The 16,054-nt window shown below is 34.6% G+C and overlaps 1 protein-coding gene across 1 annotated transcript in view; it reads right to left on the reverse strand.

The window, feature by feature from the left end:
- The window catches only part of LOC410487, a 20,954-nt gene extending 6,228 nt beyond the window's left edge, over positions 1-14,726 (reverse strand). The window contains exons 1-3 of the mRNA XM_393966.5: positions 11,830-14,726; positions 1,298-1,394; positions 409-724 (exon numbers count right to left, since the gene is read on the reverse strand). Of these exons, the coding sequence (XP_393966.1) occupies positions 409-724; positions 1,298-1,394; positions 11,830-11,978 (562 nt within the window). The 5' untranslated portion in view covers positions 11,979-14,726. The remainder of the gene's footprint in view (positions 1-408; positions 725-1,297; positions 1,395-11,829) is intronic.
- Positions 14,727-16,054: the final 1,328 nt, after the last annotated feature.

A 16,054-nucleotide genomic window follows, 5' to 3' on the forward strand; every position in this document is an offset into this window, starting at 1 on the left:
TGTTGAAATAAATTCTAGTTAAATATCCCTTTACTATACACAATATAGTAAAATTATTAAAATTTATTTATTAATTCCCGCGTTCATTCAGATTACTCGCATTGAGAATTAATGATATCTCGCAAAGCAATATCTTTATAATTATTCAACTTTGATAATTTACATTTGAATAACGTATCTCCTCCTTTTTTTCCTCTCCTCTCCTTCGCTTAAAAGAGTTACAATTATTATTTTTATAAGATTCATAAAGAAAAATTTACAATATAATTTACAAGCTTGTTGCGAGAGCGTGGCAAAATAATAAGTCGCAAAACAAAAGTATAGTTGTAAAATAATCGTAAGATAATTCTGTTCGATGATCGTGTGGTTGGACAGTGACTGGGTAAACACATTAACAGAAACACTTACTTTGTTTGTTCAGCCTCTCCACGGTATTTTGAATGTGCTGAACAAAATTGAGGTACTCCTTGGTGGTATAATCGATGCCCTCGATTTCCGGTATTGCCATCAGACATTCGTCCGCCATGAAGGGTGCATTCTCCGGTGATGCGGCTGCTAATAAGGCCGACGCCATCGTGGTTCCTACCCCTTTTAAATTCGAGAGAGCGGTAATCGCTTGTTCGAGGTTTGGAAGTTTTTTGAACGCCTTCTTCGTTTCCGCCATCACGGCGCGAGGTGTGTTCACTTTTACTAAATAGGACAGTTGAGGATAAAACTTCCCACGCTGAAAATAATAGAAAAAAAGAAATTCGACGTTAAAAAAATCGTTAACTTTACTTTCATAAGGGAAAAAAATTAGAGAAGATAAATTGATATTAATTTCGAGTTTGATTTAATATTATTTTTTTCTTTTATCGATATTTTTCTCGTTTCGTTATGATCGAAAAGAACGATCAGAATTTCAAAATTTATTATACAAAAGCGGAAATAGAATTAAGATAAGTTGGAAATCGCTCCATTATGCACGATGTACGTGCACTGTTTAAACAAACTTCGAAACTTCTAAAACTTCAATTGACTTTAGTGAAAGTTACTCAAGTCTAATTCACATTTTAGAGTTAAGAGTAATCGTGAATTTGGCAAGTATCTTTATAACAAGAAATTCAAAATTTACGAGTAATATTTTATATTACAATTTTACAAAATTTTTAATTAATAATAAATTCCAATTATTATTTACAATTGTACAATTTATTTATCTCGATGAATCGTTCATCTCGCAAAAATCAAAAGAAAAATAAAAAAACAAATAAATAGATACAGAGATTTATCGATTGAATAAAAAAAATTCACTCACTATTTGCTTCCATTTCATCGTTTGTACCAGTTCCTCGTGATTGAGATGCGCGTCCTTGCCGCGCGACTTGATCTTCTTTGGAAGCTCATTCTGGTACCTGGGAACAAAAAAAACCATCGTCATCGGTTGATCAGTGGATGGTGGAACGATCGGTGGATAAAACGTCGGGACGTATGCAAGATCACGGTTACAGGGGCTCGATTACATAACACGTTGGCGAGCGTGGAATCGCGGAATACTGATTAAAAATGCGGCCGCAAGAAGCGGTTTTCCACCTACTGACGCTCACGTGGGCTGGCAGACAACTGGCGTTGGAACACGAGCCAAATCGAGGACGCGTTCTCCGCATTGGATTTCCCCGATATATCCTGTCGAACTTCTTCTTCTCTCCCTTCTCTGTTTCTGCATCCCTGTATTTTTTTTTTTTTTTTTTACGCTCGTAATTTTTTCCCAATTTTTATTTTTCTCAACAAACGATGCAATTTATAAGTTTCTTTAATTTTCGTATAAGTATAATTAACATTATATATATTCGCGTAATTAAATCGTGCGTCTCTCCTTAATAATGAACAACACACGCGATTTATTAAATATAAATATTTAGAGAAGGTAGTTTTTTTTTTTTTTTCTCTCATTCATAAAATATCGTGCGTGATGAAATATTAAACGAAGATTACGATATTCGATGAATTAACACACGAGTTTATTGTGCGCGAGGAAAATATTTTTTAACAAAGAAGACTTTTATATTCCACCTTTTTTGCATATTTTGAATCGAGGAATAATAACAAAACCTCTAACATTTTCAAATCCTCAATCACAACAATCTACGACCTTCATTCTTGACAATCTTAATTTAATAATCGCCCAACGACATTCATGCAAATCAATGTATCCGCTGAAACTGAGGTTTTTAATTAAAAACATTAAAAACCCTTCATATTGAATAATCGAAACATAAAATATTGGTAATCTTTCATAATATCGTTTAATATCAATTTTTCGTTTCCAAAAAGCCAAAATAATTTCAATTCGAAAATATTATCGCGAAAAATATTTAAAATATTGATCCAATCAATTGACACTTATTTATATTACATTATAATAATAATAACAATATAATAAAAAATTATTCAAAATAACGAAATTCTTTATAAAAATACCTATATTACATTCCTTGCTTATTTATCAAGAAACGAATAAACATTGAAAATCATCACAAGAATTCTTCATGAAACTGTAATTGCAAACTGAAAATAACCTCTTCTCCCCTCCTCCTCCATCTCTCTTATTTTCTCTTACTTTTTCCTTCTTTCTTTTTTTTTTTTTTTTTTTAAGAATCTGGTTTCGTTTAGCGGCAAACGTCCCGGTTCAGGTAACGTTTCCTCTTTTTCCCACCAACTCTTTCTTCGTCCCCATTATTCGGGTCATCGACACCGGGACAAGTTCTCTGTTCTTCGGAGGCTGCATCCGTGAACACGGGCCGTGCAACGAGTGGGACAGAGAGAGATAGAGATAGAGAGGGGGTGGCAGCACTCTCTCGCGTGGTTTTATTGTAGGGTACTTTCGGAGGTCGGCCGAGATCAGCTGTTTGGCCGAACGGCTAAACTTAGTTACGGATAGTTTGTATTTCATTCATATAATGCGACAACTTGAACCGTGTGTGCTCCTTTGAATCACTGAACTACTGGACGACGATTACGATCATAACTTTTGGATTGGTTTTCGCTTGGAAACGGTGCGCATTGGATGAGGGCTTGGCTTAATAATTAGCATGATCGAAATGGTTAGAGATCGATTTACAATCGTAATCGCGCGTGATATTGATTCGGATAAATTTTGCGGTCTGTTTGATTCGTACATATTTGTTTATTTGTTTATTTATATAACGGATCGATTATAGCGTGTATATTATAAATTGGAAGAAATTCTTTTGGATTTTTTTTTTTTTTTTTTGGTATTGAATTGGAATTATTGGAATTAAGAGATTGAATATATATATATTATTCTGAATAAGGTGATAAATAAATTATGATCGCATCGTTGGTAGAATTAATCGTTATTTGTCGAATAAGTTGAACTTTTATTTATTTAAAATTAGAATGAAGACAAGGGAGAAATTGAAATAACAAATTAAACAGATTGATAACTCTACATTTTTATCTATATAAATTTTATTTAATTCGAATTCTTTTTCCCGCGGTTTATTATAATTTCTTTATTTAATTGTCCAATAAATAATTTATTGATTTAAATTAATTTTTAAAAGATCCCTTCGATAATAATCGAGAGAATATTACTCGTACTTTCGAATATTTAGTTAAATTCGTTATTTTTTAGATTCAACTTTAAGAAAAGAATTTTAATATTTAATCAAACAGAGTCTGTTATTAAAGATCGTTGTAAGATGAATAAATTTCACGTTTTTTACGTTTTTTCCTGATATATTACTTGGTATTTATTCATACAAAGGAAGAATGGATGGAATGGTGGAAAGATTAGGATTTTTGGTTTTGCGGTGAAACGATAATGAACCGTATTATCGTCCAAGGAAACAGTAGATTTAGTTTGTCTTGCAGCCAAAAGTAATTTCTCAAATTAGAATTTAACGTTTTATAGTTTCTTTTTTTTTTATTATTATTTCTGTTATTTTCTTTTGGCAATAAAGCGAAGATAAAAATAAAAAGGATCTTTTTTTCAGGAAAAATAAATTTTATTCGATAATCAAATAATAATTCTGAAAAATTATAAAAACGGCAAGTGTTCATCTGTGACTAAAATATTCATCATATGTTTGAACAAATATGTTTAAAAGAAGTTTGGTTAAATTTTAATATAAAAATTCAAAGGGGCACTAAATGGAAAAACTTGTATAAAATATTTTTCATATTTCTTTTTTTTACATTCAATTGTTATTTTATTCTCACTAGTCTTACTATTTCTTACTTCTTTATTTATAATAACTAAATAAAGAAATGAATATAAATAAGAAAGTTGGTAAAAATAAAAGGTTTATACGATTTTCTCAGAAGGGAAAAAAAAAAAAAAAAAGAAAGAAAGAGGATATTGGATTGGTTCTCTTCTGGCTTCGATCAAATAGGTATAGGCAAAGAAGCCCTAAAAATGAGTTACAGCCACTTGATTCTCGTCAATCGTTGAATTAATATTAAACATGGACGTTTGAGATCGTGGGGCAAAATCTCGCATATCTTTCCACGGATGAAGATATTTAATTAAGAAAAGGAAAAAACGCGAAACAAGTATTCATTAATTTCAAGTCTTTTCTTTTTTTTCATTAATCAGTTTGAACCGAATTTATTAATAAATCGAAAGAAATGCAAAAAACCTTACAAGCTCGTGACGTACATACTGCATGGATTGATATAACAGATTACGATTATAATATATTTTTATTTTTTAGAAAATATTATTAAATACCCATAAATTCATTTATGAAAAAATATTAAACATACATCCTTTAATTTCAAATGATTTATTTGTAATAATTATTATTTACTATCACTCACTTGATTGTATTTTTTTTTATCGTCTTTTATATACTTTTACATCTTCATATTTTTCATAAAAAAAAATCCACTCTTTTTCATCTCTGAAACAAAAGGAAAACAAATCTCGCAAAGGATCACTAAGGATCAAGTGATCCGGATTAAAACATCCCTACCTGCAACATTATTCAACGTTGATTATCAAGAGGCAAAAAATAACTCGTAGATTTTCTATATTTTTCAACGTTTCGCTTGTTACATAAATTCCAAGAATTTCGATTTACAAGTTTTCCTCTCTTATAAACAGAGTAAAACTCGTAATAAAATCTTTCCAAAATCTTTCATCGATTCTCTCTCTTTCACGATCAGAATGAAACTCCAAAGGGAACGGTTATTACATTAAACGTTGATTATTAATAGAAACTCGAAAAAAGAAAAAAGAAAGAAAGAAAAAAAAAATGAAACAATTGGCCGAGTGGCGTAACGGTTTATTTCTTTTGGTGTACACGGTTCTTTTGAGCCATAGCTCGAAACCTTTTCAGGACAGAGGCTCGCGCAACCATTTTGAGAGGCTCTCGCGCGCCACGCAACGCAGTGCTGGTGGGTCTCTCCCCGCTAAAACAACCTTGACACAATCGCCGTGTGCTTTAAAACTGGCGAGGAGGAGGAGAAGGAAGAGGAGGAGGAGGATTGTGCCTCGCGAGAACTCTACAAGCCTTATTTTTCTACCTTTGCTTTTACGACGACCATCCTATCCTCCCGCCTTCTTCTTTTATTCTCCTTAAACCTTCTCCACGCACACCTGTAATCCGCGAAGATATTTCGCGAATTCCAAGGGAACCAGTCCGTAAACCAGGGAACCGTCCACGCCGGGCCATTTTCACCGTGTTTTGAAACACACTTCGTTACCCAATGGCCACCGCCACGAATCGTTCTCCCCTCCTCTGGTACGGGTTTATATATATATTATACGGAATTTATTATATTTATAAAGACAAAACTTTTAATTCTAGAGGATTATTCAGAGATTTATTTTTATACTTGGGAATATTAAAGAAAGAATATAAATTTAATACCGTTGACCATTCTGAAGGTGTAAAAAAAAAGGATTTCAATTGTGATTTTTAGTATTTCTTTAAAAAGTGGCACTTTTTTATCTACGTCTCTTCAGTTTTATTTATTGTGCATAAATGATTATGAAATTAGATATTAACACAGATATTTAATAATTTTGTGGATAGTATCCTGAAAAGTAATAAAGTGTCAGGATATTTTTAAAAAACGTTAAGTTGTGATCAAATCTCCATAATCCACAATTGAAAGCTGGATATGAAAAAGTATAGGAAATAGATTTAAAAAAAAAACAATTTTTGTAATCACCAAAATATCTTTATTACGCGTGTTTATTTTTATTTCGATAAAAAAAGAATTTTATATCGTTGAAAAAAGGTAAGAAGAAAAATCAGTAATAATTTAATTTCTTCCCTGGCCAATTTTCAATTGTAACAATTCTTCTCAAACCCTATCGACTTGTAAAACTTCTATACAAGATATAACGTTTCCAAAACCGCGAATAAAATAAGAAACGAATAGCTCGAAGAAACGAGTTTGAGAGCCGGCGAGATGGCTTTAAGTTCCTTCGAACGAGGTGTCCAAACTGTCGAAACACGTCTGTTTCCCGCACGTTTCACGGTTGACGAAATCAACAAATCCTGGTGGAAACGCTATTGAAGACGATGAAAGGCACGGAAAGTCGATTTCGAGATCGAAGATCTCGTAAAATCAAGCGATGGACGGACGAGACACATTCGATCGCGAGCCGTTTGACCCGAATATTTTCATCGCTTTAACGAACTGGTGAATCAGCGAAAAGTGTTTCTACTGAACCGATGCCGAGTGTCGTGTATATATATCACTTAACGGGAAAATCCAATGATATAAGAAAATATACGGGGGATTGTAGTAGTAGTCACGATCGTTTTGCATACGTTTCCTCGATCGACTTCGAAGGAGAATTTCTCCTCCTCTTCGTTCTCCACCTGAGTATCCTGTTGCCCTCGGGTTTCTTTAAACTGCAAACCGGAAAAACGTAATTTGACCGTGGCAAAAACTTGCGGTCTCACCGGCTTGCGAACGCTGTGTTTTTCACCAGGGTTATTGAAATAAAGAAATCTCGTTCGGACCAATTGTTTATTTTAAATAAAATTTTGCATTTTGTATAAAACTTTTATTTCATTCGATTTCATTCATTCGTTCGTTGTTACTTTATTTTATAACGATATATTTCAATGATAAATTGTTTTAATATTTGTTATTTATTTAATATTTAAATATTTATGTAATTTATTTGTAATATCTCTCGTATTTTTTTTTAATTTAAAAAAAAAATCAAAGAATTTAAATGGCGAAGAATAAAATTTAAACGAGGAAAAGTAACGAAAATTAATCAAATCATTTTTTATTTAAGAGATATTAAAGTCAGAATAATGTATTGATTCGAAATAAAACTTTCGTATTGAAATAAAATAAACAAACTCGTATTTTTGTTTATATTGAAAACTTTTGCTTTAGATATTTTATTTATCTCAATTACTCAATTATCATTGATCATAATTAATTCAAAACTCAAGTATTACATTATTTTGACTCTCGATCAGATATCAATAGTTTATAGATAACTGAAAGAGTTTTTTGATTATATATTTCATATTCTTATTTTGTATTTTTTTATTCGGTATTTTATATGATAAAGACTATTAATAATTTATCGTGCAAAATATAGAAGATAAAATATAACTTAATCTTTTCACACTGCCACGAATTTGCCCATTATATGAGGCCAATGTCTATATTCCAAGATATGAGATATGTTTATATCTCAATTCTATATTTCACTATAAATGTGCAAATTGAAGAAATTAGTTTAATATAAGTTTTCTTTGAACACAATGAATCCTTCATGTTGGCTCTGACAACAAATCTTTTTACACATAACCCTTTAATATATACCAAGAACTCAATGCTGAACGATTATAATCGCCTTTGATATGCACAGAATGTTTATTGAGTGAGTATATTATTTTTAGTTAATTAAATGTTGAATATCTATAGTTACCCTTTTAATATAAGTGTCTATACTCATATTTAATAAAAGTTAATCTATTATAGTCAATGAATCAATGATATCAATTGTGGATATACAGAAAATTATTTACTTCTGAAAATTCTCACATTCGTACTATTATTAAATACTTTTTACAAGAATTATTGTTGTATCTTTATCTGAATCTAAAATACGAGGAAAAATCCAAGAGCAGTGACAGATATGCGGTTGGTATTCAGTTTGCTAGTCACAAAGGCAAAGCGTGTCCGCAATCCTTGTAAGTTTATCCTCTTAAGAAGCTACTTGCGGTGTACTTTTATGCGAGACTCGGTCGGTACAAAAGAAAAGAGTATCAATGAAGAGAAAGCCGACTTTTAAAGATACAACTGTCTTCGACATGCATCGTTCGGGGTTATTTGCCACGAAGCACACGTGGTGTTACGTAACTGTTCCTCACTGTGTGTTAGAAAAACAAACGATGGAAAGAGAAATAATCGACGAGACACAAGAGAGACCGTTTGAAAAATTTGTTGATCAACTGTTACACTTATATGCAGCATTATTGAGTTCATAAGAATAATAAATAAAATAAAGTGAATTATAAAGATAGATATAATTGAGTATAAAGTGTTATTTAGATAAAGTTTAAGTGTTATTCAGAATACTGTATTAGTGTAATTGTAAGAAAAAATTTAAAGAAATTATAATTACTTAATTGTAAAAAATATTTCAATAAACTTTATTTGTTACTGCATCAAATATTATTTGAATATATTTAAATATTAAATAAACTTAAAAAGTAAGTATTCGATTACTAAAAAAAAAAATATCTGAACGTTAAAAATGTGAAATCCACTCGATATCAAAATTCCATTGAAAATTTCAATTCCTCAGCATTCGATAAGTAACCACGTTGCACTTTTTTCCAAATATCCCAACTTATCCACGATAATTTCTCACTGACACAGAATTCTTTATATTCACCTTCTAACTTCTCGACATGATTCAAAGAAGTCTGAGACACTGCGTAACGATGACGAGGCATCGATGGATGCCGTAGAAAAGTAGCCTTGACGTAAACAACTTTACCAGGAATGAAAACAACGGTACTCCCCTCTCCAACCGGAAGAAAGAACTAGCTTGCAACTAAATGTCTCCGTTACCAAATCTGTCGTCATTTCTGATAGATCATCAATAAAAATTTGTTGTTAAAAATATGTAAAATATATTTTCATGTATATCAACGATGAAATAATAATATTAATAAATAAACGATTCGATATAATCATTCATCCATCAATAATCATCCATATCCATCAATTGGATTGGAACTTGAAATCTCAATAGATTTTTTAGATTCTTTTGAAACGAATATGCAATTCTCTGAATTTGACAATTAAATATTATCGTGATAATATTTAATTGATACAAATATATTTTTTAAAATAGATCTGAAATTACTAGATTGATAGTTAAGCAAAGAAATATTTACATATCTAGAAGAGAATTTCAGCTATTTTTCTTCAGTTAAAAATCTTTGATAATCTTTATAATAATCTTTATAGATATTTTCATCAGATTCAAAAAATTTTTAGTATTCGTTATTATAACATTTTATCAATTGTAACGCCGATTTTTTGAAATGAAAAAAAAAACACGCATTCTGCATATTATAAAAGAGGCTTTTAAAAGATAGAGAAAACCTGATTCATGATAATCGAAGTCATCGTAAAACGATTCAACGACTGGTGGCAAAGGAGGAAAAGCGGAAAAGCGGTGTACAGAGGATAAGAGTTTGATCTATGCAGAATTAACAAAAACAAAGGAAAGTGGGGATAGAAAGACGACCATCGTCGAACGAAGAATGAATAATTAAACGGCGGAACGCGGTGATCGTGGATGGCAAAGATTCCATTATTATTACCCGATTCCGGTCGCAGTCTCGTAGGAAAGACTAAAAAGCCGTAACGTGGAATTTAACGAGTCTCGAACCTGCCTTCAATTAATTAAGCCAGACGTGACGCCAGTGGAATTGAAGCTCGTGCCGTGAAAACTCGTTGTCGCGAACGCTCGTCAACGGGAACTGTCCCGATTCAAGTATTCGCACCGAATTTTGGCGAATTTAACGGCATCGTCTACAGTCCAACCGATGGAGAACCAAGCAAATCGGATTTCTCCTTGATAAATCCTCGTTTTTATCATCTCCACGCTCTAAATTCCGAGTATCGGTCTTGATAAACGAGCTTTATCCTTGTCTTGTCTTTGGTAATTTGTATAACGAGAGGGAATTGATTCTTAAGGGATTGTTGTTGCTTTGTAAGTTGAATCGATAATTTCTCACGATAAATAAAATGTTCGATCGAAAATTTAAATTTTTTAAATTTAAATCGATCTTCGCATCAATTCTTGAAATTTTAAAATTGACTTTAAAGTTCAAGAGACGTTAAACTATAATGGAAAAGTATACGTGTTTATAAACATGGCAGAGATAGATTTGAAAGGTACACATATCTGTAACAAAATTCTCTGGACGAATAGTGATTTTTAAAATAATAAGAAACAAAAAATATACTATTATCGTTTTTTACCACGTCTTTTGAATATTTTTTGAATCACATAACTTTAACCTTGAATTATCTTCGTTAAATATGATAACATATTAGAATATGTTTGTTGTGCACAATTAACCTTTATGTTTGTACATATGTACGTATGTATAACCTCAGTTTATGTGAAATCAGGACGCGAATGAATAAAATAAAACAAATTGTTGACAAATAGTAACACAACTTTGCTTCCTCTACAATTTATAGTACTCAATTATGTTGAAAAAAAAAAAAAAAGTTTTTTGTTTCAAAATAATATGTTTATAATATATCTATCAAACACGACCTAACAATACAAGTCGAAGTGAATATACGATCATTGATTATGATGCTTTCGCTTTCAATCTCACTTGCCATAAAAAAAGTAACAAAAACTGTTTTGTTAATAAATACTATTTATATTTTAATGTAATTTGTAATAATAGTAATATAGACATTACATAAACAGAAGTGTCGTGAATTTTTAGATATATTTGAAACTTTTAATAACTTTATTTAGAAAAAAAAAAAAACAATGTGCATCAACTAGCCGTTAAAAAAAAGGAATTGCGAAAACAAGAGTGGAGAAAGGTTTGTTAATCATGTCCGAGTCAAGGTAGTTGTGTGACGCCGTGAAAGCGACGCCGGCGAGTCGCCTCTTTCACTGGCATCGTTGCCAGTGCGACGGTCGCTAGAAAATCCATTTAATATTAACAAAAATATAGGAAAATATCTATATTGTATTTTATCATATATCATCAGACTTTTCCACTAGTTTTTTCTAAACGATATTATACAAACAATAGTAGAAACAATGTTAATGCACAGTCGTAATGGCAACGTTGAAACTTCCTCGATGAGATGGCATAAAATTCCCACAAAAATTCCTTGATCAATATCGTGAAAGATTAAATAATTAATATTAAATCTTTTAACTACGATTAAAACGATTGAACTATTTTATATTGTGTATGAGTGTAACTGAGTGAATATAAAAAAAAATGTAATTGATTCAAATCACCACGTGACAAAACGAATCCTTTCTACGAATACTATAAAAATGAGATAACTATTGGTTACATCTTTTGAAGCCGCCGCTCTTCGCGATCGTCGTCGATCATGCCAATAGGAGAGAGTAAATATACTATCTGGAATTGTAGCTAGTCTCATGAGGGGGCCATACGGGTACACACACAACATGCGGTATGTGGTAGCAACTGGCGCGCCACGGGTTCATTGTCCCGTGTGTGCCCGTGGTGGAAGCCCCTCGTTGAAAAGGAGGGCCCGTGTATCGGGCGTAATATGTCGACGAAATATCGGACATCATAGGGAACTTACCAGTTATCCAACTTGATCAGCTCCTCGGGTTTTTTCGTCTTATGATCAGCTTTGAGTCTGAGGGCCTGCGGATAAAGCTTCAGGACGTGTTCGAACTGACTCGCTGTGCCCTCCGCGAAGAAAGTTGCTGTGTCTTTCACGGAAGCCATTGTGATAACTGAGCTTCGACGAACGGCCGTTGGGGCGCAGCACTAACGCCTATGTGCACTATACACGTCTTTGTCGCTCCCCCTCAAGAGTCTCTATTCTCTTTCTCCTTCTCTTTCCTCTTCTATCTTCGTCCAGCGATGTCTCACTTTCTTTCCTTCTCCCTCTCTCACTTCTCCGTGCACCCCTCTCCGCGCGTGCCACGGGAGAGGACCGACCACGCGAGAAATCCTATTTTACCCTCTGACTCGTTCGAATTCTCTCGGTTTCACCGGCGGCGGTGATACGCGACACACGCGTGGGACGCGTTCACGATCGGCGCACACACAGTTGATCGGTGAGAAAGAAAATATCGACGATAGCACGCGTATAAAGCGGACTTCACTACCAGTCTCTTTCTATCTCTTTCTCCTTCTGGCTGTTTTTCGATTTCCTTGAAATATATTTCTTCACGTTTCCAGGATGATGTTCTAGCTTGATACTAGTCACGATATATTATACGTACAAAGATGTTTACACGGAACGTGATGTGTTGCAGAGCTACGAGGTCTCGTGCGTACACTCTCGTAAGGGAAAATCACCGTAGCTGCACGCCGAGAACTCGCCTTCGGACCTCGTTCGACTGTCCCGGGTGGGGAGCGCGACTCGACGTCGCCAATAGGGAGCAGCACTGCTCGGCGTGTTTCTGATTTCTCTCTTTTCCCCTTAATACCTCTCTCTCTTTCTCCGTCACGTCCTTCCACCTCTTTTCCACCACCCTTATTATTTGTACAGAAAATTTCAACCGTTGCGTGCGGGCACGCATGCACGAGGATCAACGATACGGGATAACGATAAATAATAGGATCAACTTCTATAAAAGTAATATTACAATTTTATTCTTTTAAATACGACAATAACGTGAAAGATACGGCGGCAATCGAAACGAAAAGAACCTCCTTTCTCTTCTCAAGTCTCTGTCGAGCACTTGAGAACACCCGGGTTTCCCTCGGCGCCAGATCCTTCTTCTTTTTTTTCCCTCGCTCTCTCAGAGAGCTTCGTACGAATACATGCGGTTTCCCCGCCGGATGTCCGCGAAGTATAGACTGTATCTCCCCCACCTCTCAGTACTCTTCGTACTCACACATCTACGGTAGAACTCTCGGAATACACACGGCTTCTAGCGTACTTCAATCGTCCGCGCGACTATACACGCGAGTCCGTAAGGGTACGTACCCCCTTTTCGCTCTATTTACTCACGATTGTTTTTGATTCTCGTGTTTGCCAGAACTTGTTGTACGGACGGTTCTCATATAATTGTTTATATACCTTCGAGTCAAGCAGGAAAATTTCACGCTGAAGCGTCGACAAAATCCCGTTGACGATCTCATCGACGACAAAGATGACGGTGATGATGATGAAGACAACAAGGACAGCGATGAACGGCCGCTGTCTTTTTCCTTCGCGAGAAATGGCCTCGGTTTAACTCTATCACACGTCCACCTCCGTACGAATCACCACGTTCGATGGCTATGTACGCGCGCCTGTCTCTGCACGACTCCTCACACTGTGTCTCTCTGTCTGCCTATTTGGTTGAGCGCGTGTGAGTGCGCGCGCGCATACTCACGACCGACCGACCGAGCGAGCGAAAGAGCGGGCAGAACGAAGCTCGAAGCCTTCACTCGAAAAACGGGAACACACGGAGTGTAGTGCGCGCTTAAGCAAAGACCACGTATAGCCAATCGTTTGCTCTCACTGTATACTGACTGTAGTGAAACGGCCGACCGACTGAGGGCAGCGCCTTCGCTGCCTTCTGCTCGTCCCCTTTTCCTCTTACCTCTCGGGACACTGCACCACCACTAAAGCGCCCGACCCTATCTCCCCTCTACATAGATCCGCTCCCACTCATTCCCTCTCTCTCTCTTTCTCTCTCCTTCTCTAGCCTTCTATATATCTCTATTTCTCTTTTATTTCTGATCTATTTTTCCTAATACGTAAAACGAAGGAATGGATAATGTGAAATGCATTTTATCATATATAATATTTCATTGTTGTGAAATTCGTTTTGACGACAAACTGTATTATTTCTCGCGCGACCCCTCTTCGTAGACTCTCACGAGCAGCGGACGCGCTCGATACCTCCTCGTGAAGGCGCGCACCGTTCGCTCGATCGCGCTGGGTCGTCCGACTGGAAATCGATGCTAAAGCCGGGGTAGAGGCGCGCCAGTGGTGCCGTACCACGGCTGGCACACACTGTGTGCTCTAACACAACTTCGATACCGTCGTGTGCGCGCTTTACGTGATCACACCGTCACACTCTATACTGAGCAAGGTTAAATGGTGTGGGTTGACGGCATGTGTACACAGGGCGGAGTTTGTGTGCAACGCGTCACGGCTACGGATATACATGCGCCAGAAGTGGCTCGAATACGCACAAAAGGGCATATGCGGTAAGAAGACTCTTGCAACCCTTGTGGGATACGAACATTTTGAAAAAGTCTACATGCTTTGAACTCCTGAAAGAACGATGATTGGACGATTGTAAAGTGTAGAGGGGGATAAACGTGTTTTTTTATGCTTGTGGAGGAAAATCACGAGACGGATGCCGGAGCTGTTGCGAAACGAGCGATTTCACAATTTTGTAAATGCGACGACATGCGCTGTACTTCCGTGCTTACGAGCTTAAATGATCGTTTCGCGAATCGGCGGCGAGTTGAAATTTAATTAAGAAAACTATATCATACGATTGACATTTTTTAACAATAATATATTATTATAATAATAATTTTTAATATTTTTTAAATCAAACAAAATTTGTAAAATTTAATTAAATTTTTAAATTAGTGAAATAATTCTTGTCCTCTGTTAATTTTGCATCTCTTTATTTCTTTCTTCCCGTGACCATTGTGCAAAATTATAAGCAGGAAAGTTATGCTTTTTTCTTCAAAACGTTTTTTGCTATATATACATTTAATATATCGCGTATAAGGGTTTGTTTCTGCTATACGTGTGCATATATGTACATAGACGTAAGAGAACGGACGTTCTTTGTAATCTAATATACCCTTACACCGTCATACATCCATGCTATGCTATGCGATAGTGTGTTGCCGTGTAATCATTCGCAAGTAAGTGTTAGTCAACGATACTGGTGTATTCGTGTATATTCTATATCGTCGGGAGATCTCGCTTCGCTGCCAGTCCATGAGTACCATAGCGAACGGCTCACTACCAATGTCAGCATTACTACTACCGATATACCGTATAGCTGTATAGTCAGTCAAGTGTACTGGTGGAAAGTGCCGAGCGAGCGCTTGCGCTTCGGTAACTTTCCATTGTCGTTGTTTCTGCACGGCAAGAACGAAGAAACTTATAGAGAATCTTTCGAAACTAGGAAATTACAAATTGCTATCCTAACCTCAAAACATCTAAGAAACATACCGTTTGAACAATTAAATTTTTTTGGACAATATTCTTTTTATTTCGAATTTTCAGAATATATCGTAAAACAAAATATCATTTCAAATTTCAAGATCCGTTTTCTATTTCTATTCAAAACTTCTATTTTATTATCTTTCATTTCAAAATGTAACAAAATAAAAATTATTATAGCTTTTAAAATTTTCTTCGTTTCTTTACAATTTTCATGAGAATTATAAAGATTATAAAAATTAGAATTTTGTTTGTTTAATTTATTTTTAATATTTGATTTTTTTACTTATTGAAATTATTATTATTAAGCATATTGTTTCAAATCCTGTAATAATAAACTATCCACAAATTAAGATTTTAATATTTTAAAATAAAAAATGTGTAATTTTAAAAAATTGTGTTTTTTCAATAAAATTGTAAATGTTAAAATATTGTTTGTTTTTATTATTAAAATATGTTAAAATTAAATTAAAAAACTGATTGTTTCTATCCTTCTATCTCTAATCGTATGTGAAAATTTACTGTTTACATGATTTTAAATACCCATGGGATGAGGAGAATCTCGTAATTAATACGCGGGGGAATATTCGGTGGTGAGAAACGACCGATTATTGGAACTCAACCCCGTAGGCCTAGAATGAGTTGTGGGTAATGTTACGGGGAGACA

This window comes from Apis mellifera, linkage group LG14 (assembly GCF_003254395.2).
Source record: "Apis mellifera strain DH4 linkage group LG14, Amel_HAv3.1, whole genome shotgun sequence".
Taxonomy (NCBI): Eukaryota; Metazoa; Arthropoda; class Insecta; order Hymenoptera; family Apidae; genus Apis; species Apis mellifera.